The 27331-nt window shown below is 52.4% G+C and overlaps 1 protein-coding gene across 3 annotated transcripts in view; it reads left to right on the forward strand.

The window, feature by feature from the left end:
- The window catches only part of CDK5RAP1 (CDK5 regulatory subunit associated protein 1), a 117582-nt gene that overhangs the window by 68185 nt on the left and 22066 nt on the right, over positions 1-27331 (forward strand). For 2 of the 3 annotated variants that reach the window (XM_060230484.1, XM_060230488.1), the window contains exons 4-7: positions 6607-6641; positions 15244-15344; positions 17479-17689; positions 22887-23007. In XM_060230484.1, coding sequence (XP_060086467.1) covers positions 6607-6641; positions 15244-15344; positions 17479-17689; positions 22887-23007 — 468 coding nt within the window. The remainder of the gene's footprint in view (positions 1-6606; positions 6642-15243; positions 15345-17478; positions 17690-22886; positions 23008-27331) is intronic. The other variant, XM_060230495.1, reaches the window with a different exon arrangement.

Genomic DNA, 27331 nt, shown 5'->3' on the forward strand with positions numbered 1-27331 from the left:
AGAGAACTCCAGTTTTATGGGTTATATCTCTGAGGCTGCCAGTCACAGTCGCTGGCGAAACATCAGGTCTCACAACGCTGAGACCGCAGCCACAGAAGAAGAAGGCTGCAGATTTCTACCCCGCCCTTCTCTCTGAATCAGAGACTCAGAGCGGCTTGCAATCCTCCTATATCAGGGACTCTCCGGATGTTTTTTTTGCCTACAGTTCCCATCAGCCCAGCCATCGGCCATGCTGGCTGGGGCTGATGGGAGTTTGTAGGCAAAAAACAACATCTGGAGAGCTACCGTTGGCCACCCCTGATCTACAGGGGGAAGGATGGTGGCTCAGTGGTAGAGCAACCTGCTTGGGAAGCAGAAGGTCCCAGGTTCAATCCCCGGCATCTCCAAAAAAGGGTCCAGGCAAATAGGCCGTGAAAAACCTCCGCTTGAGACCTTGGAGAGCAGGGGAGGGACAGTGGCTCAGGGGTAGAGCATCTGCTTGGGAAGCAGAAGGTCCCAGGTTCAATCCCCGGCACCTCCAAAAAAAGGGTCCAGGCAAATAGGCGTGAAAACCTCCGCTTGAGACCCTGGAGAAAGAGCCGCTGCCAATCTGAGAAGACAATACTGACTTTGATGGACCAAAGGTCTGATTCAGTATAAGGCAGCTTCATATCTTCATATCTACACTTTTCCCCCAGCAAGCTGGGTCCTCATTTGAACCGACCTCGGAAGGCTGAGTGAACCTCGAGCTGACTACCTGAACTCAGGTTGCGAGCAGAGCCTGGACTGCAGTACTGCAGCTTTACCACTCCGTGCCACGGGGCTCTGAAAGGTCAAGGTAGTCCCCTGTGCAAGCACCAGTCCTTTCCGCCTCTGGGGGTGATGTTCAAGGTCAGTCTCCTCCGGGTCAAAGCTGATGCCCAAGAGGCGCAGGGCTGCCGTGAAAACCAAGAAGAGAAAGATATTGGATTTAGCAATGACAGCAATGAGGATCCTGCGAATTTAGGGAGAGGCGTTTGTGAGTTTCTTGCATTGTGCAGGGGGTTGGACTAGAGGACCCTGGAGGTCCCACTCTAGGATTCTATGATTATATCCCACCCTCCGCTCTGAATCTCAAGAGTCTCAGTGGCTCACAAACTCCTTTGTCTTCCTCCCCCACAACAGACACCCTGTGAGGTGGGTGGGACTGAGAGAGCTCTGACGGAAGCTGCCCTTTCAGGGACAACCTCTGCCAGAGATTTGGCTGACCCAAGGCCAATCCAGCAGGTGCAAGTGGAGGAGTGGGAGAATCAAACCCGGGTTCTCCCAGATAAGGGTCTGCACACTTCACCACTACACCAAACTGACTCTCTTCCTCCCCTGCAATAGACACTCTGTGAGGTGGGTGGGGCTGGAGAGGGCTCTCACAGCAGCTGCCCTTTCAAGGACAACCTCTGCCAGAGCTCTGGCTGACCCAAGGCCATGCTAGCAGCTGCAAGTGGGAGGAGTGGAGGGAATCAAGCCCCGTTCTCCTAGATAAGAGTCCGCACACTTCACCACTACGCCGGACTGGCTCTCCACTACGCACTTAAACCGCTACACCGAACAGAGTCCGGAAAATCTACAGCAGGGGTCCTCAACCTTTTTAAATAGGGGGGCCAGTTCACTGTCCCTCAGACTGTTGGAGGGCCGGACTGTAGTAAAAACAAAAAGTATGAACAAATTCCTATGCATGCTTCATATATCTTATTTTGAAGTGAAGAAACAAAATGGGAACAAATACAATATTTAAAATGAAGTAAAGTTAAATCATCAAGTTTCGCCTGCAGCCCCGTCTTTCCCCTCGAGGGTGCACCTGATTGACAGGCGGGTGGTGTCCGCCGGGCTTCTGGATCGCACTTTCTAGGAAATTACTGAGCAGGGGAAGCGCCATTTCCACTGCCCCCCCCCCCCCAGCAAAGATAACTTTGCACGCAGGATGCACATCTGCACAACTCGCCTTGCCATTTTTCATTAACCCCCTTGCAAGTTTTCAAGCCTCCCAATATTAAGTGGCACCCGGAGGCTCTTCATATGCCTTCTTGAATAATAATAATAATAAAATAGCAGCAGCAGCACTAAAACCACCAAAGACCCCCGTGCCTAGGCACGTTGTGCTCAGAGTCATAAGCAAATCCCCACTAAATGCAATGGGGGATTACTTGCTAGTAAACGATCGCAGTCTTAAAGGCACGCTTACCCGGAAGAAAGTCCCTCTGAACCTAGTGGGACTTACTTCTGAGTAGACGAGCTCAGCGTGCACTGTTTAATCGCCCTCCCCCCGCCGCTGGTCTCAACGGGAGGAAGCGGAGGGACTTGCTTAATGTGAAGGGAGAGCTGCTTTCGGGTTTACTGGGGAGCAAGGCTCCCTGAACAACTAGCCTGCCCCAAAACACTCATTGGAGGGGGGAGCTGTTTATTTCTGCTGGCTCAGCCCCGGGGGGGGGGGGGGGAGCAAAACCTTCCCCCCACACTGGCTGCGCTCCATTCAAAAGCGCCGTCTGCAATTCCTTACCAGTTCCAAATCAGTAAGGGCAGAGATCGGGCTGAAGTCTGAGCGTGGGAAGGGAGGGGGCGCCCCTCTGCAGATTTACTCAGAAGTAAAGGCCCCGGAATTGCAAGAGCACGTTCCCATATAAGCACGCTTTGCTTCCTGCAGCGGAGTGAAGAAGGGGTGCGGCCTCAACGCAGGAGGGGTCTTGCTGGCTTTTCCGGAGTCCTCCCTCCCTCTGCAAAAGTTGCGAGGGGGGGAGGGTTGTTCCTGTCCCTTCGTCGATTTGCACAGCCAATAGATCGAGGAGGTTTTGCTACTGCGCATTTGTTGTTACTGGGCCAGATAGTCTTCCAAGGGCGAAGCGGGGGCCCTGTCGTTCTACCCGGTCTGATTTTGCCATGACCCGGGCGGGGCCGCAGAAACGTCCTCAGCGGGCCGCATCTGTCCCGTGGGCCGTAGGTTGAGGACCCCTGATCTACAGCAACAACGGACTCCGGCCGGGAAAGCCTTCGACAGCCTCTAACACTGATCTTGTTGGACTGAGAGTCTGATTCAGTAGAAGCAGCTTTGTGAGTTCAGCAGGGAGAAAGGCAAGCACGAGGGCAGTGGAGTGGGGGAGCTCTTCTGTGCTTGTTTTCGTCCGATGCCAAAGGAAAGATGCCATGAACTGCCAACTTGTCACATTTGGCTCCAGGTAGGCTAGAGTGTTTTCCAGGCTTTTTAAACTCAGGGACACCGTCTAAAGCAGCTCCGCCTTTGAGTCCCCTAACCCAACGTGGGGGGAGGGGGCACTCTGTGCTCAGATATCCTGAGGGCGGGGCTGCTCTGTCACCCCAGGCCATGGCAGCAGGCGTAAGAATCGTCACAGTGGAGCGTTAGAAAGTCGTCTGGGTTTTCCCATCCCATTTTCACCAGAGTCGATTCTCTTAAATCTCTGGGAACAGTACATTATTCCAAAACTCAAAAATGAACTGATTTTTACTTACAGGGGTTAAAAATATAAATTAACAACCCCCCCCCCCCCCCCCATAATTTCTCATGCTTGGAAGAATTCAGAAATTCAATGAAATTGCTGAGCAGTCAGGTTAAAACGGATAAAAGGAAGTCCTTCTTCACCAAAGGGTGATCAACATGTGGAATTCACTGCCACAAGCATAGCCAGCTTCAAGAGGGGATTGGATAAAAATATGGAGCAGAGGTCTATCAGTGGCTATTAGCTACAGTATATATATATATATGTATGTATGTATGCATATGTGTGTGTGTATGTGTGTATATACACACACACACGCACACACATATATTGGCCACTGTGTGACACAGAGTGTTGGACTGGATGGGCCATTGGCCTGATCCAACAGGGCTTCTCTTATGTTCTTATGTGACACAGAGTGTTGGACTGAATGGGCCATTGGCCTGATCCAACAGGGCTTCTCTTATGTTCTTATGTGACACAGAGTGTTTTACTGGATGGGCCATTGGCCTGATCCAACAGGGCTTCTCTTATGTTCTAATGTGACACAGAGTGTTGGACTGGAGGGGCCATTCGCCTGATCCAACAGGGCTTCTCTTATGTTCTTATGTGACACAGAGTGTTGGACTGGATGGGCCACTGGCCTGATCCAACAGGGCTTCTCTTATGTTCTTATGTGACACAGAGTGTTGGACTGGAGGGGCCACTGGCCTGATCCAACAGGGCTTCTCTTATGTTCTTCTGTGACACAGAGTGTTGGACTGGATGGGCCATTGGCCTGATCCAATATGGCTTCTTTTATGTTCTTATGTTCTTAGAATGAAAATCCCCCTTCAGTGAGTGCATGGTTTTTAAAACTATGGAATTTTTAAATTTTATTTTTGACAAGATTACTGCTGGTTAGCAAACTCTGGATAACTCTCCCTAGCATTTGAACATGATGAAGAAATGGTCCTCCCTTTTAACGTTGCGTTTTGCGGCCCTGTGGCGTAGAGTGGTAAAGCCGCAGTACTGCAGTACTGTGATCTGAATTCTCTGCTCACAACCTGAGTTCGATCCCAGCGAAAGCTGGTTCAGGTAGCCGGCCCAAGGTTGACTCAGCCTTCCATCCTTCCGAGGTCGGTCAAAGGAGTACCCAGCTTGCTGGGGTGGGGTGGGGGAGCGTAGATGACTGGGGAAGGCAAGGGCAAAACCACCCCGTCAAAAGTCTGCCGTGAAAACGTTGTGAAAGCAACGTCACCCCAGAGTTGGAAACGACTGGTGCTCGCACAGGGGACCTTTCCTTTTCCTTTGCTGCCTACCGTTCACTAGAAGATACCTCTTTAGTTTGTTCCTTAGATTGGTGATAGTCTTCGCTGCAGTGTCCGTGTTTTTGGTTTGCAATTAAAAAAAATCTTTTGCAGTGGTCTTGATGACCTTGATGCATATCTATCTACTTTCTCATATATTTATTTCTATATTATTTGATTGTTGCGTTATCCTTTATATGCTGCCGTTCTGTTAAGAAATCAATAAAGAGATTTAAAGGAAAAAGAAAGTAACCTGGACAGTTTGGGTGCCCCCTAAAATTCGGGGTTGAGGCTAACGGAAGGGGGAGAGGGGCAGATATTTTGAGAGTAGGAGGTTTATTCCCTGACAGATTATGACATTTCAGGAAAGGTACTGGGGCCTTCTGGTTTCTGAGCCTTGCATGCTTCCGTCTGTCACCTTGAGGGCCAGATACTTGATTTTTCTTTTGAGACAGAATTTTGGGATTTGTAAGAACCCAGGAAGAGATATGAACATATGAAGTCACCTTCTACTGAATCAGACCCCCCCTTGGTCCATCAAAGTCAGTCTTGTCTACTCAGACGGGCAGTGGCTCTCCAGGGTCTCAAGCTGAGGTTTTTCACGCCTATTTGCCTGGACCCTTTTTAGTTGGAGATGCCGGGTATTAAACCTGGGACCTTCTGCTTACCAAGCAGATGCTCTACCACTGAGCCATTGTTCCCTCCCCTGCTCTCCAGGGTCTCAAGCTGAGGTTTTTCACACCTATTTGCCTGGACCCTTTTGAGTTGGAGATGCCGGGGATTGAACCTGGTACCTTCTGCTTACCAAGCGGATGCTCTGCCACTGAGCCACCGTTCCCTCCCCTGCTCTCCAGGGTCTCAAGCTGAGGTTTTTCACACCTATTTGCCTGGACCCTTTTTAGTTGGAGATGCCGGGGATTGAACCTGGGACCTTCTGCTTACCAAGCAGATGCTCTACCACTGAGCCACCGTTCCCTCCCCTGCTCTCCAGGGTCTCAAGCGGAGGTTTTTCACGCCCATTTGCCTGGACCCTTGTTAGTTGGAGATGCCGGGGATTGAACCTGAGACCTTCTGCTTATCAAGCAGATGCTCTACCACTGAGCCACCGTCCCTCCCCTGCTCTCCAGGGTCTCAAGCGGAGGTTTTTCACGCCTATTTGCCTGGACCCTTTTGAGTTGGAGATGCCGGGGATTGAACCTGGTACCTTCTGCTTACCAAGCAGATGCTCTGCCACTGAGCCACCGTTCCCTCCCCTGCTCTCCAGGGTCTCAAGCTGAGGTTTTTCACACCTATTTGCCTGGACCCTTTTTAGTTGGAGATGCCGGGGATTGAACCTGAGACCTTCTGCTTACCAAGCAGATGCTCTACCACTGAGCCACCGTTCCCTCCCCTGCTCTCCAGGGTCTCAAGCGGAGGTTTTTCACACCCATTTGCCCGGACCCTTGTTAGTTGGAGATGCCGGGGATTGAACCTGAGACCTTCTGCTTATCAAGCAGATGCTCTACCACTGAGCCACCGTCCCTCCCCTGCTCTCCAGGGTCTCAAGCGGAGGTTTTTCACGCCTATTTGCCTGGACCCTTTTTAGTTGGAGATTCCAGGGTCTCAAGCTGAGGTTTTTCACACCTATTTGCCTGGACCCTTTTTAGTTGGAGATGCCGGGGATTGAACCTGGGACCTTCCGCTTACCAAGCAGATGCTCTACCCCTGAGCCACCGTCCCTCCCCAGATCCAGTTCTGGATCTGGAGTCTGACTCCACACAGGTGCCTTGTTAGAGCAGTGGGCCTCATAGAAAATGGAAGAGCTCCTCCCACAGTCCTGGCTGTAGAAATTAAATTTCTCTTCCTTCTTTTAGGCGGATGTCGTTCTGCTTGTCACGTGTTCCATCAGGTCAGAATCTCTCTCTTTTATTTCTTTGATCTTCAAAGTGCTGCCAACAGATTGGGAAGAAGCGGCAACGAAAGAGATGAAGAGGGCCCCAACGCCCGGTGTCCGCTGGAGGGCACGTCGCTCACTGGGGGAGCACCTGTTTTGAACACAGAAGGTCCCGGATTCAGTCCTTGGCTGCTCTTAAAGCCATCTCCCAGGACTAGGGAGGGTGTTTCTCAACCTGAGCCTCTGGAGCACACACACATGAACAGGGATCCAGTTTGCCTAGGGATTCTGGAGGTTTTTGTTATTGTTTTCTTGCCATCTTCTGGTCATGGAACGGGTCCAGAGGAGGGCAACAAAGATGGTGAGGGGTCTGGAGACCAAGTCCTATGAATAAAGGTTGAAGGAGCTGGGGATGTTTAGCCTGGAGAGGAGGCGGCTGAGAGGTGATAGGATCACCATCTTCAAGTCCTTGAAGGACTGTCCTATAGAGGAGGGTGTGGAATTGTTTTCTGTGGCCCCGGATGGTAGGACCAGAACCAACGGGTTGACATTAAATCAGAAGAGTTTCCGGCTCAACACGAGAAAGAACTTTCTGACTGTTAGAGTGGTTCCTCAGTGGAACAGGCTTCCTCCTCGATAGGTGGTGGGCTCTTCTTCCTTGGAGGTTTTTCAACAGAGGTTGAATGGCCATCTGACAGCAATGAAGATCCTATGAATTTAGGGGGAGGAGTTTGTGAGTTTCCTGCATTATGCAGGGGGTTTGACTAGATGACCCTAGAGGTCCCTTCCAACTCCATGATTCTGTAATTCTATGAAGAAAGGCTAGAGGAGCTGGGCGTGTTTAGCCTGGAGAGGAGGCGGCTGAGAGGTGATAGGATCACCATCTTCAAGGACTTGAAGGGCTGTCCTATAGAGGAGGGTGTGGAATTGTTTTCTGTGGCCCTGGAAGGTAGGACCAGAACCAATGGGTTGAAATTAAATCAAAAGAGTTTCCAGCTCAACATTAGGAAGAACTTCCTGACCGTTAGAGCGATTCCTCAGTGGAACAGGCTTCCTCCTTGGGAGGTGGTGGGCTCTCCTTCCTTGGAGGTTCTTAAACAGAGGCTAGGTGGTCATCTGACGCAATGAAGATCCTGTAAATTTAGGGGGAAGGTGTTTGTGAGTTTCCTGCATTGTGCAGGGGGCTGGACTAGATGACCCTTCCAACTCTATGGAGCATGGGGGGAGATATGTGTGAATTTTCTGCATTGTGCAGGGAGTAGGATTAGATGATCTTGGAGGTCCCGTCCAACTCTATGATTCTTACACATCAAGCTGCCTTATACTGCATCAGACCCTCAGTCCAGTCCTTTCTCCTCAGATGGGCAGCTACTCTCCAGGGTCTCAGGCCGAAGTCTTTCGCATCACCTCCTGCCTGGTCTTTTGAACTGGAGATTCTGGGGATTGAACCTGGGACCTTCTGCATGCCAAGCAGAGGCTCTTCTACTGAGCCATGGCCCTTCCCTAACAGAGTCAGTCTAGAATCCTCTTCTACTCAAAGAAGAAGAAGAAGATATTGGATTTATATCCCGCCCTCCACTCCGAAGAGTTTCAGGGCGGCTCACAATCTCCTTTACCTTCCTCCCCCACAACAGACACCCTGTGAGGTAGATGAAGATTTTGATGCATCAGCGCTGTGAAATTGTAACTGGTTGTTATGATTTTATTGCTGTGAGCCACCCCTTATATCCCGCCCTTCACTCCGAAGAGTCTCAGAGCGGCTCACAATCTCCTTTCCCTACCTCCCCCACAACAGACACCCTGTGAGGTAGATGAAGATATTGGATTTATATCCCGCCCTCCACTTCGAAGAGTCTCAGGGCGGCTCTCAATCTCCTTTACCTTCCTCCCCCACAACAGACACCCTGTGAGGTAGATGAAGATATTGGATTTATATCCCGCCCTTCACTCCGAAGAGTCTCAGAGCGGCTCACAATCTCCTTTCCCTTCCTCCCCCACAACAGACACCCTGTGAGGTAGATGAAGATATTGGATTTATATCCCGCCCTCCACTCCGAAGAGTCTCAGGGCGGCTCTCAATCTCCTTTACCTTCCTCCCCCACAACAGACACCCTGTGAGGTAGATGAAGATATTTTATTTATTTATTTATTTATTTAAGATTTGTATCCCGCCCTTCCCACAAGTGGCTCAGGGCGGCTTCCAATAGTAGATCCAACAAAATTACAATAGTTAAACATATAAAGGGATCCGTATTTAAAACAGATAAAACAGATAAAACCTTAGTTATTAATACACATTAATAAATATTGGATTTATATCCCGCCCTTCACTCCGAAGAGTCTCAGAGCGGCTCACAATCTCCTTTCCCTTCCTCCTCCACAACAGACACCCTGTGAGGTAGATGAAGATATTGGATTTATATCCCGCCCTCCACTCCGAAGAGTCTCAGAGTGGCTCACAATCTCCTTTCCCTTCATCCCCCACAACAGACAACCTGTGAGGTGGGTGGTGCTGAGAGGTCTCTCACAGCAGCTGCCCTTTCAAGGACAACCTCTGCCAGAGCTCTGGCTGACCCAAGGCCATTCCAGCAGCTGCAACTGGAGGAGTGGTGAATCAAACCCAGTTCTCCTAGATAAGAGAGCTCTGGCTGACCCAAGGCCATTCCAGCAGCTGCCAGTGGAGGAGTGGGGAATCAAACCCGGTTCTCCCAGATAAGAGAGCTATGGCTGACCCAAGGCCATTCCAGCAGGTGCAAGTGGAGGAGTGGGGAATCAAACCCGGTTCTCCCAGATAAGAGAGCTATGGCTGACCGAAGGGCATTCCAGCAGCTGCAAGTGGAGGAGGGGGAATCAAACCCGGTTCTCCCAGATAAGAGAGGTCTGGCTGACCCAAGGCCATTCCAGCAGGTGCAAGTGGAGGAGTGGGGAATCAAACCCGGTTCTCCCAGATAAGAGAGCTCTGGCTGACCCAAGGCCATTCCAGCAGGTGCAAGTGGAGGAGGGGGGAATCAAACCCGGTTCTCCCAGATAAGAGAGCTCTGGCTGACCCAAGGCCATTCCAGCAGGTGCAAGTGGAGGAGGGGGGAATCAAACCTGGTTCTCCCAGATAAGAGAGCTCTGGCTGACCCAAGGCCATTCCAGCAGGTGCAAGTGGAGGAGGGGGAATCAAACCCGGTTCTCCCAGATAAGAGAGGTCTGGCTGACCCAAGGCCATTCCAGCAGGTGCAAGTGGAGGAGTGGGGAATCAAACCCGGTTCTCCCAGATAAGAGAGCTATGGCTGACCCAAGGCCATTCCAGCAGGTGCAAGTGGAGGAGTGGGGAATCAAACCCGGTTCTCCCAGATAAGAGAGCTCTGGCTGACCCAAGGCCATTCCAGCAGGTGCAAGTGGAGGAGGGGGGAATCAAACCCGGTTCTCCCAGATAAGAGAGCTCTGGCTGACCCAAGGCCATTCCAGCAGCTGCAAGTGGAGGAGTGGGGAATCAAACCCGGTTCTCCCAGATAAGAGAGCTCTGGCTGACCCAAGGCCATTCCAGCAGCTGCAAGTGGAGGAGTGGGGAATCAAACCCGGTTCTCCCAGATAAGAGAGCTATGGCTGACCCAAGGCCATGCCAGCAGCTGCAAGTGAAGGAGTGGGGAATCAAACCCCGTTCTCCCAGATAAGAGAGCTCTGGCTGACCCAAGGCCATTCCAGCAGCTGCAACTGGAGGAGTGGTGAATCAAACCCAGTTCTCCTAGATAAGAGAGCTCTGGCTGACCCAAGGCCATTCCAGCAGCTGCCAGTGGAAGAGTGGGGAATCAAACCCGGTTCTCCCAGATAAGAGAGCTATGGCTGACCCAAGGCCATTCCAGCAGGTGCAAGGGGAGGAGTGGGGAATCAAACCCGGTTCTCCCAGATAAGAGAGCTCTGGCTGACCCAAGGCCATTCCAGCAGCTGCCAGTGGAGGAGTGGGGAATCAAACCCAATTCTCCCAGATGAGATAGCTCTGGCTGACCCAAGGCCATTCCAGCAGGTGCAAGTGGAGGAGGGGGGAATCAAACCCGGTTCTCCCAGATAAGAGAGCTCTGGCTGACCCAAGGCCATTCCAGCAGCTGCAAGTGGAGGAGTGGGGAATCAAACCCAGTTCTCCTAGATAAGAGAGCTCTGGCTGACCCAAGGCCATTCCAGCAGCTGCCAGTGGAGGAGTGGGGAATCAAACCCGGTTCTCCCAGATAAGAGAGCTCTGGCTGACCCAAGGCCATTCCAGCAGGTGCAAGGGGAGGAGTGGGGAATCAAACCCGGTTCTCCCAGATAAGAGAGCTCTGGCTGACCCAAGGCCATTCCAGCAGCTGCCAGTGGAGGAGTGGGGAATCAAACCCAATTCTCCCAGATGAGATAGCTCTGGCTGACCCAAGGCCATGCCAGCAGCTGCAAGTGAAGGAGTGGGGAATCAAACCCCGTTCTCCCAGATAAGAGAGCTCTGGCTGACCCAAGGCCATTCCAGCAGCTGCAACTGGAGGAGTGGTGAATCAAACCCAGTTCTCCTAGATAAGAGAGCTCTGGCTGACCCAAGGCCATTCCAGCAGCTGCCAGTGGAGGAGTGGGGAATCAAACCCGGTTCTCCCAGATAAGAGAGCTATGGCTGACCCAAGGCCATTCCAGCAGGTGCAAGGGGAGGAGTGGGGAATCAAACCCGGTTCTCCCAGATAAGAGAGCTCTGGCTGACGCAAGGCCATTCCAGCAGCTGCCAGTGGAGGAGTGGGGAATCAAACCCAATTCTCCCAGATGAGATAGCTCTGGCTGACCCAAGGCCATTCCAGCAGGTGCAAGGGGAGGAGTGGGGAATCAAACCCGGTTCTCCCAGATAAGAGAGCTATGGCTGACCCAAGGCCATTCCAGCAGGTGCAAGGGGAGGAGTGGGGAATCAAACCCGGTTCTCCCAGATAAGAGAGCTCTGGCTGACCCAAGGCCATTCCAGCAGGTGCAAGTGGAGGAGGGGGGAATCAAACCCGGTTCTCCCAGGTAAGAGAGCTCTGGCTGACCCAAGGCCATTCCAGCAGCTGCAAGGGGAGGAGTGGGGAATCAAACCCGGTTCTCCCAGATAAGAGAGCTATGGCTGACCCAAGGCCATTCCAGCAGGTGCAAGGGGAGGAGTGGGGAATCAAACCCGGTTCTCCCAGATAAGAGAGCTCTGGCTGACCCAAGGCCATTCCAGCAGCTGCCAGTGGAGGAGGGGGGAATCAAACCCGGTTCTCCCAGATAAGAGAGCTCTGGCTGACCCAAGGCCATTCCAGCAGCTGCAAGTGGAGGAGGGGGGAATCAAACCCGGTTCTCCCAGGTAAGAGAGCTCTGGCTGACCCAAGGCCATTCCAGCAGCTGCAAGGGGAGGAGTGGGGAATCAAACCCGGTTCTCCCAGATAAGAGGGCTCTGGCTGACCCAAGGCCATTCCAGCAGCTGCAAGGGGAGGAGTGGGGAATCAAACCCGGTTCTCCCAGATAAGAGAGCTCTGGCTGACCCAAGGCCATTCCAGCAGCTGCAAGTGGAGGAGTGGGGAATCAAACCCCGTTCTCCCAGATAAGAGAGCTCTGGCTGACCCAAGGCCATTCCAGCAGGTGCAAGTGGAGGAGTGGGGAATCAGACCCGGTTCTCCCAGATAAGAGAGCTCTGGCTGACCCAAGGCCATTCCAGCAGGTGCAAGTGGAGGAGGGGGGAATCAGACCCGGTTCTCCCAGATAAGAGAGCTCTGGCTGACCCAAGGCCATTCCAGCAGGTGCAAGTGGAGGAGTGGGGAATCAGACCCGGTTCTCCCAGATAAGAGAGCTCTGGCTGACCCAAGGCCATTCCAGCAGGTGCAAGTGGAGGAGTGGGGAATCCAACCCGGTTCTCCCAGATAAGAGAGCTCTGGCTGACCCAAGGCCATTCCAGCAGGTGCAAGTGGAGGAGTGGGGAATCAAACCCCGTTCTCCCAGATAAGAGAGCTCTGGCTGACCCAAGGCCATTCCAGCAGGTGCAAGTGGAGGAGTGGGGAATCAAACCCGGTTCTCCCAGATAAGAGAGCTCTGGCTGACCCAAGGCCATGCTAGCAGGTGCAAGTGGAGGAGTGGGGAATCAAACCCGGTTCTCCCAGATAAGAGAGCTATGGCTAACCCAAGGCCATTCCAGCAACTGCAAGTAGAGGAGTGGGGAATCAAACCCGGTTCTCCCAGATAGGAGAGCTCTGGCTGAACCAAGGCCATTCCAGCAGGTGCAAGTGGAGGAGTGGGGAATCGAACCCGGTTCTCCCAGATAAGAGAGCTCTGACTGACCCAAGGCCATTCCAGCAGGTGCAAGTGGAGGAGTGGGGAATCAAACTCGGTTCTCCCAGATAAGAGAGCTATGGCTGACCCAAGGCCATTCCAGCAGGTACAAGTGGAGGAGTGGGGAATCAAACCCGGTTCTCCCAGATAAGAGCCCGCACACTTAACCACTACACCAAACCGGCTCTCCTAAAGAAGACAGTGGGCTGCAGTTAGACCTTGGGGACAAGGGATACCGTAACTTTGGGCAGCTGCTATATTCCCCATACCAAGTTGATTAATATAATTAAGTGGGAGGCGGGACCTGGGTTAAGCGTTGGTGTAGCGCCCATGGATTTTTAATTTTTTCTTCTAGTGCAGGGGTAGGGAACAGTGGATCTCCAGATTTTTTTTTGCTTACAACTCCCATCAGCCCCAGCCAGCATGGCCAATGGCCGGGGCTGATGGGAGTTGTAGGCACAAAACATCTGGAGAGCCGTGGTTCCCCACGCCTGGAGAGTGGAACCTTCCAGAGATGAACCCCAGCAGAGGAAAACGTCGCAGTCCCTGGGTCTATTGCAGTTCCTTTTTCCTTTTCTGACGCGGAGCTGTTGCGTCTTGGTCTAATGAAATACGACGATCGGGGGGCAGAGCTAGGAGATCCCCTCTTTCAGATTTGGCTCCACCGTCAGCTGCGCTGCAAAACTCTCAGCCTCCATTGTTGATACGGGGATAAGAGCACCGGCCTATCACACGCGGGCTTGCTGTGGGATCCGAAGCTCTGCTTCAAAGAAAGCCCTGGTAGAAAGCATTGAAAGCCCGTTTGGTGTAGTGCTGAAGTGTGCAGATTCTTATCTGGGAGAACCAGGTTTGATTCCCCACTCCTCCACCTGCTGGAATGGCCCTTAGGTCAGCCATAGCTCTCTCTTGCAGTGCTGTCCTTGAAAGGGCAGCTTCTGTCAGAGCTCTCTCAGCCTCACCCACCTCACAGGGTGTCTGTTGTAGTGGAGGAAGGGAAAGGATATTGTAGGCCGCTCTGAGACTCTGTCCTTGAAAGGGCAGCTTCTGGGAGAGCTCTCTCAGCCCCACCCACCTCACAGGGTGTCTGTTGTGGGGGAGGAAGGGAAAGGAGATTGTAGGCCATTCTGAGACTGTCCTTGAAAGGGCAATTGCTATGGGAGCTCTCTCAGCCCCACCCACCTCACAAGGTGTCTGTTGTGGGGGAGGAAGGGAAAGGAGATTGTAGGCTGCTCTGAGTCTCTGTCCTTGAAACGGCAGCCTCTGGGAGAGCTCTCTCAGCCTCACCCACCTCACAGGGTATCTGTTGTGAGGGAGGAAGGTAGAGGAGATTGTGAGCCGCTCTGAGACTCTTTGGAGTGGAGGGCGGGATATAAATCCAATATCTTCATCTACCTCACAGGGTGTCTGTTGTGGGGGAGGAAGGTAGAGGAGATTGTGAGCCGCTCTGAGACTCTTTGGAGTGGAGGGCGGGATATAAATCCAATATCTTCATCTACCTCACAGGGTGTCTGTTGAGGGGGAGGAAGGTAGAGGAGATTGTGAGCCGCTCTGAGATTCGGAGTGGAGGGCAGGATATAAATCCTAAATCGTCTTCTTTACTTTGCTTTGCTTTACTTTATTTGATTTATATCCCGCCCTCCCCGCTGAAGCAGGCTTGGGGTGGCTCACAGCAATAAAATCATAACAACCAGTTACAATTTCACAGCGCTGATGCATCAAAATTTAAATTCCGTTATTAAAAGCAATCTGGCGCGAAGATCATTTGGTATTGTTTCGCTTCCGATGGCTTCTCCTTCTTCTTCTCTGGAAAAATAAACGGTTATCGAAAGCACTTCTGCGTCACCCGCCCATCTGATCCAGGCGACAAACATAATTTTTTTTAAAAAAAAATTGAGCAATTTAATGCAGCTAAAACAATAACGGAAAATCGATTAAAAGGAGGGCCAGTAACTGTTATTGGGGGGGCAGGCCAGACAAAACAAAAAAGACTTCGCCTGCTGGCAAAAGACACCTGCAGAAGGGAGACACTTCCAAAGTTTTGGTGCCACGACTGAGGAGGCCCTGTTCTCAGGTTGCCAGCTATCTAGTTTCAGAGGGCAGGGCAATCTAAGCAGCTCCTCCAGAGAAGATGGGAGCGAGCGGCTCTGTTCATATGGGGGAGGAGGAGGACTTATGTGTTTCCATCTGTTTTAACTCTTCAGTGGTCGTAGGCTGTCTGCTGTCAGGGAGTTGTCGGCACCTGATGTATTTGGGGGGCGGGTAGCGAGGAAGACGGGCTGTCTTCCCAAGGTAAGGGGCAGTGGAAACCAGCAGTTGACTAAAGCACTTGTTTCTTTCTCAGGGAAAAGGCTGAGCGGACCATCTGGAATCGCCTGCAGCACCTCATAACCCTCAAGTCCAAGCGGTCTTCCTCCCGGGTCCCTCTCCGCATCGGGATTTTGGGTAAAAGAGACGGGGGAGGCGGGGGCATGGAGAAAGGTCTCCAGTAGGTGTCTTGACATCCCTTTCCCATAGAGCAGGGGTGTCTAACATGCGGCCCGGAGGCCGAATCAGGCCCCTGGAGGGCTTCTGTCAGGCCCCCGAGCAACTGGCTGTCATCTGCTTCCTTCTCCCTCTCTCTTGCTTCTTTCTGTATCACAACTTGCTTTGCCAGGCTTGCTCAATTGTACAGGAGCTACAGAGCAAAGCCTCGGTTTTCCCCATTGGCTGAGGCTCCTCCCTTGGAAATGGGGGAGCTTGCTTTGCCAGACTCAGTTGCACAGCAGAGCTACTGAGCCAAGCCACTCTTCCTTCTATTGGCTGAGGCTCCTCCCCCCTCCTGGTCCCCTGGGGAAGAAAGGAAAACGCCAGAACTTCCTTTGCCCGGTTCCCTGGGCCACTGGCTTGATCCAACAGGGCTTCTCTTATGTTCTTATGTGACACATGTTAGAGATTTTGCACGCAGCAGAAAAACACTGAAGAAGAGGGACAGGCAAAAACACAGGAATTAATAGACAAGAGAGATAACTGCATTCAATGGTAGAATATATTTACCAGGACAATATCCAATATTCAGAGTCGTTGCCAGGCCAAGGTCATACACAGTAATCAGTACACACTCCAGTAGATAACAGTATACAGCAGTAAGTATACACAGCACGATCCAAGCACAGTAGCATAGGATCCAACACCAGCAGTGTTTGCTGCCACCTGGACAGTGAGGGTCACAATACCCACAATCCTTACAGGCAGACTGAGCAAGCTCACTGAGCTTCCCTAAATACTGCAAGCTCACCAGCAGGTTGCATCAGCTCTGTGAGTCAGCACAAAGCCTAATTACAGGTGAGGTCATTCCACCTTACCTCAGTAACATGTAACAGCTGGACCATGATGCAGCATGACTCAGCATGACATTGCAGAAACAACATTACTATTACCTAAGATGGAGTCAGTCAGCCATTTTAGGACTGAGTTCCAACAACACAGAGTGTTGGACTGGATGGGCCATTGGCCTGATCCAACAGGGCTTCTCTTAATGTTCTTATGGAACTCTGCTTCTGGGGCGGTGATGCTCTGTATTCTTGGTGCTTGGGAGGGGCAATAATGGGAGGGCTTCTAGTGTCCTGGCCTCACTGATGGACCTCCTGATGGCACCTGCGTTTTTTGGCCTCTGTGTGATACAGAGTGTTGGACTGGGTGGGCCATTGGCCAACATGGCTTCTCTTATGTCCTTCTGTCTGGGGCAGGGATGCTCTGTATTCTTGGTGCTTGGGGGGGGGGGGGCAGCAGTGGAAAGACTACTGGAGGTCTGTGTCAGTATTGAGTCTAGCCTTTACACAGTCTGACAGCTCTAATGTGACAGCAGATGATCTAACTGGCAAGCTAGGTCACAATGACCTTATCTACAAGCCGGTTCTAGCCGGTAAAGGACAGGTGGAAAGGACCTGCTGAGTCAGCACGACTGTGGACTGCCAGGATTGGCCGATGGAACTATATATGGACTGTGCTAACAATGCACAGGTCTCTCTTCGAGGAGTCACTTGCTGGCGGAGCACTTTGGTCCTGTATTTGATGTATATCTCTGCACTAGTGAGCACGTTGTATATAATCTGTAAATACACTGTTTTAGCACTAGCTGCAGGTGTCTGGCTCACTTCTTTACTGGGGCTCATCGTTGTACACATCACACCGCTCTCTCTGCAAACACCCGCACCGACAGTCTGGCCCCACTGATGGACCTCGTGATGGCCCCTGGGTTTTTTGGCCACTGTGTGACACAGAGTGTTGGACTGGATGGGCCACTGGCCTGATCCAACATGGCTTCTCTGATGTTCTTATGTCTGGGGCAGTGATGCTCTGTATTCTTGGTGCTTGGGGGGGCACAGTGGGAGGGCTTCTAGTGTCCTGGCCCCACTGATGGACCTCCTGATGGCCCCTGGTTTTTTGGCCCCTATGTGACACAGAGTGTTGGACTGCAGGGGCCATTGGCCTGATCCAGCATGGCTTCTCTGATGTTCTTAAGGGTATTGGCCAAACAGCCTTGAACAAAACTGCCTCTCTGTTTTCTTGTCCCGCTCCCCTTTTCCATCACCTGCAGGCTGCATGGCGGAGAGGCTGAAGGAGAAGATCTTGGACCAGGAGAAGATGGTGGATGTTGTGGCTGGCCCTGACGCTTACCGTGACCTTCCTCGGCTCCTGGCGGTGGCTGACACCGGCCAGCAAGCTGCCAATGTTCTTCTGTCCCTGGATGAAACCTATGCAGACGTTCTACCTGTCCAAAACAGCACCAGCTCCACATCTGCATTTGTGTAAGAGCAAATTGGAATTTGTCGGTCCTTTGAGAGGGCTCCGGATCAGTAGAGCAGCAAGCTCTGAAGCAGGGCTTTTTTTTATAGCAGGGAATCTTTTGCATATCAGGCCACACCCCCTGATGTGGCCAATACTCCAAGAGCTTACAGGGCTCTTAGCACAGGGCCTTCTGTAAGCTCCAGGAGGATTGGCTACATCAGCGGTGTGTGGCCTAAGAACATAAGAGAGGCCCTGTTGAATCAGGCCAGTGGCCCATCCAGTCCAACACTCTGTGTCACATAAGAACATAAGAGAAGCCCTGTTGGATCAGGCCAGTGGCCCATCCAGCCCAACACTCTGTGTCACACATTGGCCAAAAAACCCAGGTGCCATCAGGAGGTCCACCAGTGGGGCCAGGACACTAGAAGCCCTCCCACTGCTGCCTCCCCCCAAGCACCAAGAAGACAGAGCATCCCTGCCCCAGACAGAGAGTTCCATTTATACCCTGTGGCTGATAGCCACTGATGGACCTCTGCTCCATATTTTTATCCAATTCGCTCTTGAAGCTGGCTATGCTTGCAGCTGCCACCACCTCTTGTGGCAGTGAATTCCACGTGTGAATCACCCTTTGGGTGAAGAAGGACTTCCTTTTGTCCGTTGTAACCCGACTGCTCAGCAATTTTATTGAATGCCCACGAGTTCTCGTATTGTGAGAAAAGGAGAAAAATACTTTTTTCTCTACCTTCTCCATCCCAATACCTTCTAAAGAGCTTACAGGGCTCTTCGTACAGGGCCTACTGTAAGCTCCAGGAGGATTGGCTGCATCAGGGGTGTGTGGCCTAATATGCAAAGGAGTTCCTGCTACAAAAAACCCCCTTCTCTGAAGGACAAGAAAGACTCAGGAAGGATATTGGTTTCAGTCCTTTATGCTCTGGGGAAGTGCATCTGGACAACCAGGGTGGTGTAGTGGCCAGAGTGCAGAATTAGGAGCTGGGAGACCCAGGTTCAAATCCCCCACCCTCCTGTGGAAGCTTGCTGAGTGGCCTTGAGCCAGTCGTGCTCTCAGCGTAACCTACCTCACAGGGTTGTTGTGAATGTAAAATGGAGGCCTAGACCATGATGGGTCCCTACTCGGGGGAAGACTGGAGTAAATAAATAATGTTTGGCATCAGGCAGCCAACGTGATGTAATGGTTAATAGACTAGGTCGACACAGAGTAAACGTCAGATGTTTGAGAGCCGCAAGACCTGAACGTCAGATGTTTGAGAGCCACATGACTGAACGTCAGATGTTTGAGAGCCACATGACTGAACGTCAGATGTTTGAGAGCCACATGACTGAACGCCAGATGTTTGAGAGCCACAAGACCTGAACGTTAGATGTTTGAGAGCCACAAGACCTGAACGCCAGATGTTTGAGAGCCACAAGACCTGAACGTCAGATGTTTGAGAGCCGCAAGACCTGAACGTTAGATGTTTGAGAGCCACAAGACTGAACACCAGATGTTTGAGAGCCACAAGACCTGAACGTCAGATGTTTGAGAGCCGCAAGACCTGAACGTCAGATGTTTGAGAGCCACAAGATCTGAACGTCAGATGTTTGAGAGCCACAAGACTGAACGTCAGATGTTTGAGAGCCACAAGACTGAACGCCAGATGTTTGAGAGCCGCAAGACCTGAACGTCAGATGTTTGAGAGCCGCAAGACCTGAACGTCAGATGTTTGAGAGCCGCAAGACCTGAACGTCAGATGTTTGAGAGCCACAAGACCTGAACGTCAGATGTTTGAGAGCCGCAAGACCTGAACGTCAGATGTTTGAGAGCCACAAGACTGAACGCCAGATGTTTGAGAGCCGCAAGACCTGAACGTCAGATGTTTGAGAGCCGCAAGACCTGAACGTCAGATATTTGAGAGCCACAAGACCTGAACGTCAGATGTTTGAGAGCCACAAGACTGAACGCCAGATGTTTGAGAGCCACAAGACCTGAACGTCAGATGTTTGAGAGCCACAAGACTGAACGCCAGATGTTTGAGAGCCACAAGACCTGAACGTCAGATGTTTGAGAGCCACAAGACTGAACGCCAGATGTTTGAGAGCCACAAGACCTGAACGTCAGATGTTTGAGAGCCACAAGACTGAACGCCAGATGTTTGAGAGCCACAAGACCTGAACGTCAGATGTTTGAGAGCCGCAAGACCTGAACGTCAGATGTTTGAGAGCCACAAGACCTGAACGTCAGATGTTTGAGAGCCACAAGACTGAACGCCAGATGTTTGAGAGCCACAAGACCTGAACGTCAGATGTTTGAGAGCCGCAAGACCTGAACGTCAGATGTTTGAGAGCCACAAGACTGAACGCCAGATGTTTGAGAGCCGCAAGACCTGAACGTCAGATGTTTGAGAGCCACAAGACCTGAACGTCAGATGTTTGAGAGCCACAAGACCTGAACGTCAGATGTTTGAGAGCCGCAAGGAAGGCAAATAGATGGAAGGGGGGGGGGAAGAGAGGTGAAAGAAGGCAACTTTAACTTTAAATGTATTCTCCAAGCTGCCGGCTTGGCTTGGAAAAGTGATTTAAAGAGACAAACGCCATTTCCAAGCCAGCCAATGGGGCGGTGGGGGCTTCAAGAGCCACATAATAAGTGTGAAAGAGCCACGTGTGGCTCCCGAGCCCCAGCTTGGCCACACCTGGACTAAGGTTTGGTAGACCAAGATTCAAATCCTGATGAGGCTCACTGTGTGTCTTTAATGAAATTAAAAGACGTTCGCTCCTTGGGAGGACAGCTGTGGCGAACCTGGGCAGTATAATAAAAAGCAGAGACATCAGCCTGCCAACTAAAGTCCGTTTATTCAAAGAGATGGTCTCTCTCTCTCTCTCTCTCGGCTTGGCTTCCCAGTAGTAATGTACGGCTGTGAGAGCTGGACCATAAGGAAGGCCGAGTGCAGAAGAATAGATGATTTCGAGCTATGGTGCTGGAGAAGAACCTTGAGAGTCCCTTGGACTGCAAGAGGATCCGATCAGTCAGTCCGAAGGGAAGTCAACCCAGACTGCTCCCTGGAAGGTCAGATGCTGAAGCTGAAGCTCCAATCCTTTGGCCACCCAATGAGAAGGGAGCACTCACTGGAGAAGACCCTGATGCTGGGAAAGACAGAAGGCAAAAGAAGAAGGGGACGGCAGAAGATGAGATGGCTGGACAGCGTTACTGATGTAACAAACACGAATTTGAGCAGACTTCGGAGGATGGTGGAAGACAGGAGGGCCTGGTGTGACTTGGTCCGTGGGGTTGCAAAGAGTCGAACTCGACTTTGCGACTGAACAACAACAACAAATGTGTCTTTAAGACAGTCAGTGTCTTAGCCTAAGCTACCTTGCAAGGTTGTTGTGAAGGAGGAGGAGAGAAATGTGCCGCTCCCTGGATAGAGGGTGTGCTCAGTAGAAAGCAGGGCTTTTTTTTGTAGCAGGAGTTCCTTTGCATATTAGGCCACACCCCTTGATGTAGCCATCCTCCAAGAGCTCACTAGAGCTCTGGAAGAGCCCTGGAAGCTCTTGGAGGATTGGCTACGTCAAGGGGTGTGGCCTAATATGCAAAGGAGCCCCTGCTACAAAAAAGCTGTGGTGGAAAGCATTGGGCCAGTTCAGTGAAAGGCAGCATCTACAGCGGAAAGGACCATGTGGCAGGGGATGGTGAAAAACCTCTTCCCGAGGCCCTGGAGAGACAGTCAGAGTCCACCAATTCTGGGGGAGGGGCTTTGACTTGGTAGAAGAACATCTGCTCGGCATGCAGAAGATCCCAAGTTCAACTCCTAGCATCTCCAGTTAAAAAAGGACCAGGTAGGATGTGACGTGGAAGACGCTTTTCTGCCGGAGACCCTGGAGAGCAGCTGCCCGTCTGAGTAGACACGACTGACTTTGATGAAGGAAGGGGGGTGTAAAGGGCTGTTTTCCTTCCCACATTAACGTGACCCCCCCTAAAATCTGCCTATTCATCTTGTTTCCATCTCTGTTATTGAGTCTCCTGCTTAGAGGAAAAGGGGACTCTGATAGATGCAGCAGGCTAGTCCTGAGTCCCAATCCCTTCAAATGTCCAGGTATTTCCAAACCTAGACCTGTCAACCTTGTTTTCTGCTGTTGGAAAAAAAGGAAAATCCCCCAAACGTGAAGGATCTCTTGGGCTTCGTCATGGAGCTCCCCCGATGGATAGACTCCTCTCTCTCACAAACCAATCCAATCCAAATACCTTTATTGGCATAGAAATAAAAAGTACGCCGCTCCTTTATGTTAGCAAGACTCAATGTTCTACCCTCAGCGGTACTGTCCGGGAGGTTTGCCAACAGCCCTTATCAAGATAGAGTCTGCCCATGTAATGGAAGGCACCTTGAGATGATCGCCCATGTCTTACTTTGCTGTGATTTTTATGGGGAAGTGTGGGACTGTATAATCAAACCTATTCAGGATAGGGGAGGGATGGTGGCTCAGTGGCAGAGCATCTGCTTGGTAAGCTGAAGGTCCCAGGTTCAATCCCCGGCATCTCCAACTAAAAGGGGTCCAGGCAAGTAGGCGTGAAAAACCTCCACTTGAGACCCTGGAGAGCAGGGGAGGGATGGTGGCTCAGTGGCAGAGCATCTGCTTGGTAAGCAGAAGGTCCCAGGTTCAATCCCCGGCATCTGCAACTCAAAAGGGGTCCAGGCAAATAGGCATGAAAAACCTCAGCTTGAGACTCTGGAGAGCCGCTGCCAGTCTGAGTAGACAATACTGACTTTGATGGACTGAAGGTCTGATTCAGTAGAAGGCAGCTTCATATGTTCATATGTTTAAGGGGAGGGATGGTGGCTCGTGGTAGAGCATCTGCTTGGTAAGCAGAAGGTCCCAGGTTCAATCCCCAGCATCTCCAACTAAAAGGGTCCAGGCAAGTAGGCATGAAAAACCTCAGCTGGAGACCCTGGAGAGCAGGGGAGGGACGGTGGCTCAGTGGTAGAGCATCTGCTTGGGAAGCAGAAGGTCCCAGGTTCAATCCCCGGCATCTCCAACTAAAAAGGGTCCAGGCGAGTAGGCGTGAAAAACCTCAGCTTGAGACCCTGGAGAGCCGCTGCCAGTCTGAGTAGACAAGACTGACTTTGATGGAGTGAAGGTCTGATTCAGTAGAAGGCAGCTTCATGTGTTCTGCTGAGGCTTCCTGGCCAGCAACTAACTCTCTCCTGTTCTCGTTGTGTCCCGCAGATCCATCATGCGTGGCTGTGATAACATGTGCAGCTACTGCATCGTGCCCTTCACCCGTGGCCGCGAGCGGAGCCGGCCCATCGCCTCCATCCTCCAGGAAGTGCAGCTGCTGTCTGATCAGGTGATGCACCTGTGGCGTTGGCCTCTCTGGCCATCTGGACGCTTTGGGGAAGACCATCTCACCCAGCACGATGGGCGCAGGTTTTTATTTTTGTTTGGGGGAAGAGAGACCAAGTCAATAAACATAGCAGAGCCCTGATGGATCAGAACAGTGGTCTGTCTGGTCTAGCATTCTGCTTCACACAGGGGCCAGCCACTTCCTCTGGAGGGCCAGCAACAGGGCAGAGAAGCTGAGGCCTTCATACGAACATCAGAAGAGCCCTGCTGGATCAGACCAGTGAGGGTCCATCTAGTCCAGCATCCTGTCTCACACAGTGGCCAGCCAGTTCCTCTGGAGGGCCAACAACAGGGCAGAGAGGCCAAGGCCTTCATAAGAACATCAGAAGAGCCCTGCTGGATCAGACCAGTGAGGGTCCATCTAGACCAGCATCCTGTCTCTCACAGTGGCCATCCAGTTCCTCTGGAGGGCCAAAAACAGGGCAAAGAGGCCGAGGCCTTCATAAGAACATCAGAAGAGCCCTGCTGGATCAGACCAGTGAGGGTCCATCTAGTCCAGCATCCTGTCTCACACAGGGGCCAGCCAGTTCCTCTGGAGGGCCAACAACAGGGCAGAGAGGCCAAGGCCTTCATAAGAACATCAGAAGAGCCCTGCTGGATCAGACCAGTGAGGGTCCATCTAGACCAGCATCCTGTCTCTCACAGTGGCCATCCAGTTCCTCTGGAGAGCCAAAAACAGGGCAAAGAGGCCGAGGCCTTCATAAGAACATCAGAAGAGCCCTGCTGGATCAGACCAGTGAGGGTCCATCTAGTCCAGCATCCTGTCTCACACAGGGGCCAGCCAGTTCCTCTGAAGGGCCAACAACAGGGCAGAGAGGCCAAGGCCTTCATAAGAACATCAGAAGAGCCCTGCTGGATCAGACCAGTGAGGGTCCATCTAGACCAGCATCCTGTCTCTCACAGTGGCCATCCAGTTCCTCTGGAGGGCCAAAAACAGGGCAAAGAGGCCGAGGCCTTCACAAGAACATCAGAAGAGCCCTGCTGGATCAGACCTGTGAGGGTCCATCTAGTCCAGCATCCTGTCTCACACAGTGGCCAGCCAGTTCCTCTGGAGGGCCAACAACAGGGCAGAGAGGCCAAGGCCTTCATAAGAACATCAGAAGAGCCCTGCTGGATCAGACCAGTGAGGGTCCATCTAGACCAGCATCCTGTCTCTCACAGTGGCCATCCAGTTCCTCTGGAGGGCCAAAAACAGGGCAAAGAGGCCGAGGCCTTCATAAGAACATCAGAAGAGCCCTGCTGGATCAGACCAGTGAGGGTCCATCTAGTCCAGCATCCTGTCTCACACAGGGGCCAGCCAGTTCCTCTGGAGGGCCAACAACAGGGCAGAGAGGCCAAGGCCTTCATAAGAACATCAGAAGAGCCCTGCTGGATCAGACCAGTGAGGGTCCATCTAGTTCAGCATCCTGTCTCACACAGTGGCCAACCAGTTCCTCTGGAGGGCCAACAACAGGGCAGAGAGGCCAAGGCCTTCATAAGAACATCAGAAGAGCCCTGCTGGATCAGACCAGTGAGGGTCCATCTAGACCAGCATCCTGTCTCTCACAGTGGCCATCCAGTTCCTCTGGAGGGCCAAAAACAGGGCAAAGAGGCCGAGGCCTTCATAAGAACATCAGAAGAGCCCTGCTGGATCAGACCAGTGAGGGTCCATCTAGACCAGCATCCTGTCTCTCACAGTGGCCAACCAGTTCCTCTGGAGGGCCAACAACAGGGCAGAGAGGCCAAGGCCTTCCTAAGAACATCAGAAGAGCCCTGCTGGATCAGACCTGTGAGGGTCCATCTAATCCAGCCTCCTGTCTCTCACAGTGGCCAACCAGTTCCTCTTGAGGGCCAACAACAGGGCAGAGAGGCCGAGGCCTTCATAAGAACATCAGAAGAGCCCTGCTGGATCAGACCAGGGAGGGTCCATCTAGACCAGCATCCTGTCTCTCACAGTGGCCAACCAGTTCCTCTGGAGGGCCAACAACAGGGCAGAGAGGCCGAGGCCTTCATAAGAACATCAGAAGAGTCCTGTTGGATCAGACCAGGGAGGGTCCATCTAGACCAGCATCCTGTCTCTCACAGTGGCCAACCAGTTCCTCTGGAGGGCCAACAATAGGGCAGAGAGGCCGAGGCCTTCATGAGAACATCAGAAGAGCCCTGCTGGGTCAGACCAGGGAGGGTCCATCTAGACCAGCATCCTGTCTCTCACAGTGGCCAACCAGTTCCTCTGGAGGGCCAACAACAGGGCAGAGAGGCCGAGGCCTTCATAAGAACATCAGAAGAGCCCTGCTGGATCAGACCAGGGAGGGTCCATCTAGACCAGCATCCTGTCTCTCACAGTGGCCAACCAGTTCCTCTGGAGGGCCAACAACAGGGCAGAGAGGCCGAGGCCTTCATAAGAACATCAGAAGAGCCCTGTTGGATCAGACCAGGGAGGGTCCATCTAGACCAGCATCCTGTCTCTCACAGTGGCCAACCAGTTCCTCTGGAGGGCCAACAACAGGGCAGAGAGGCCGAGGCCTTCATAAGAACATCAGAAGAGCCCTGTTGGATCAGACCAGGGAGGGTCCATCTAGACCAGCATCCTGTCTCTCACAGTGGCCAACCAGTTCCTCTGGAGGGCCAACAACAGGGCAGAGAGGCCAAGGCCTTCATAAGAACATCAGAAGAGCCCTGCTGGATCAGACCAGTGAGGGTCCATCTAGACCAGCATCCTGTCTCTCACAGTGGCCAACCAGGTCCTCTGGAGGGCCAGCAACAGGGCAGAGAGGCCAAGGCCTTCATAAGAACATCAGAAGAGCCCTACTGGATCAGACCAGTGAGGGTCCATCTAGACCAGCATCCTGTCTCTCACAGTGGCCATCCAGTTCCTCTGGAGGGCCAACAACAGGGCAGAGAGGCCAAGGCCTTCATAAGAACATCAGAAGAGCCCTGCTGGATCAGACCAGTGAGGGTCCATCTAGACCAGCATCCTGTCTCTCACAGTGGCCAACCAGTTCCTCTGGAGGGCCAACAACAGGGCAGAGAGGCCAAGGCCTTCCTAAGAACATCAGAAGAGCCCTGCTGGATCAGACCTGTGAGGGTCCATCTAATCCAGCCTCCTGTCTCTCACAGTGGCCAACCAGTTCCTCTTGAGGGCCAACAACAGGGCAGAGAGGCCGAGGCCTTCATAAGAACATCAGAAGAGCCCTGCTGGATCAGACCAGGGAGGGTCCATCTAGACCAGCATCCTGTCTCTCACAGTGGCCAACCAGTTCCTCTGGAGGGCCAACAACAGGGCAGAGAGGCCGAGGCCTTCATAAGAACATCAGAAGAGCCCTGTTGGATCAGACCAGGGAGGGTCCATCTAGACCAGCATCCTGTCTCTCACAGTGGCCAACCAGTTCCTCTGGAGGGCCAACAATAGGGCAGAGAGGCCGAGGCCTTCATGAGAACATCAGAAGAGCCCTGCTGGGTCAGACCAGGGAGGGTCCATCTAGACCAGCATCCTGTCTCTCACAGTGGCCAACCAGTTCCTCTGGAGGGCTAACAACAGGGCAGAGAGGCCGAGGCCTTCATAAGAACATCAGAAGAGCCCTGCTGGATCAGACCAGGGAGGGTCCATCTAGACCAGCATCCTGTCTCTCACAGTGGCCAACCAGTTCCTCTGGAGGGCCAACAACAGGGCAGAGAGGCCGAGGCCTTCATAAGAACATCAGAAGAGCCCTGTTGGATCAGACCAGGGAGGGTCCATCTAGACCAGCATCCTGTCTCTCACAGTGGCCAACCAGTTCCTCTGGAGGGCCAACAACAGGGCAGAGAGGCCGAGGCCTTCATAAGAACATCAGAAGAGCCCTGTTGGATCAGACCAGGGAGGGTCCATCTAGACCAGCATCCTGTCTCTCACAGTGGCCAACCAGTTCCTCTGGAGGGCCAACAACAGGGCAGAGAGGCCAAGGCCTTCATAAGAACATCAGAAGAGCCCTGCTGGATCAGACCAGTGAGGGTCCATCTAGACCAGCATCCTGTCTCTCACAGTGGCCAACCAGTTCCTCTGGAGGGCCAGCAACAGGGCAGAGAGGCCAAGGCCTTCATAAGAACATCAGAAGAGCCCTACTGGATCAGACCAGTGAGGGTCCATCTAGACCAGCATCCTGTCTCTCACAGTGGCCATCCAGTTCCTCTGGAGGGCCAACAACAGGGCAGAGAGGCCAAGGCCTTCATAAGAACATCAGAAGAGCCCTGCTGGATCAGACCAGTGAAGGTCCATCTAGACCAGCATCCTGTCTCTCACAGTGGCCAACCAG

Source organism: Heteronotia binoei, chromosome 2 (assembly GCF_032191835.1).
Source record: "Heteronotia binoei isolate CCM8104 ecotype False Entrance Well chromosome 2, APGP_CSIRO_Hbin_v1, whole genome shotgun sequence".
NCBI lineage: Eukaryota > Metazoa > Chordata > Lepidosauria > Squamata > Gekkonidae > Heteronotia > Heteronotia binoei.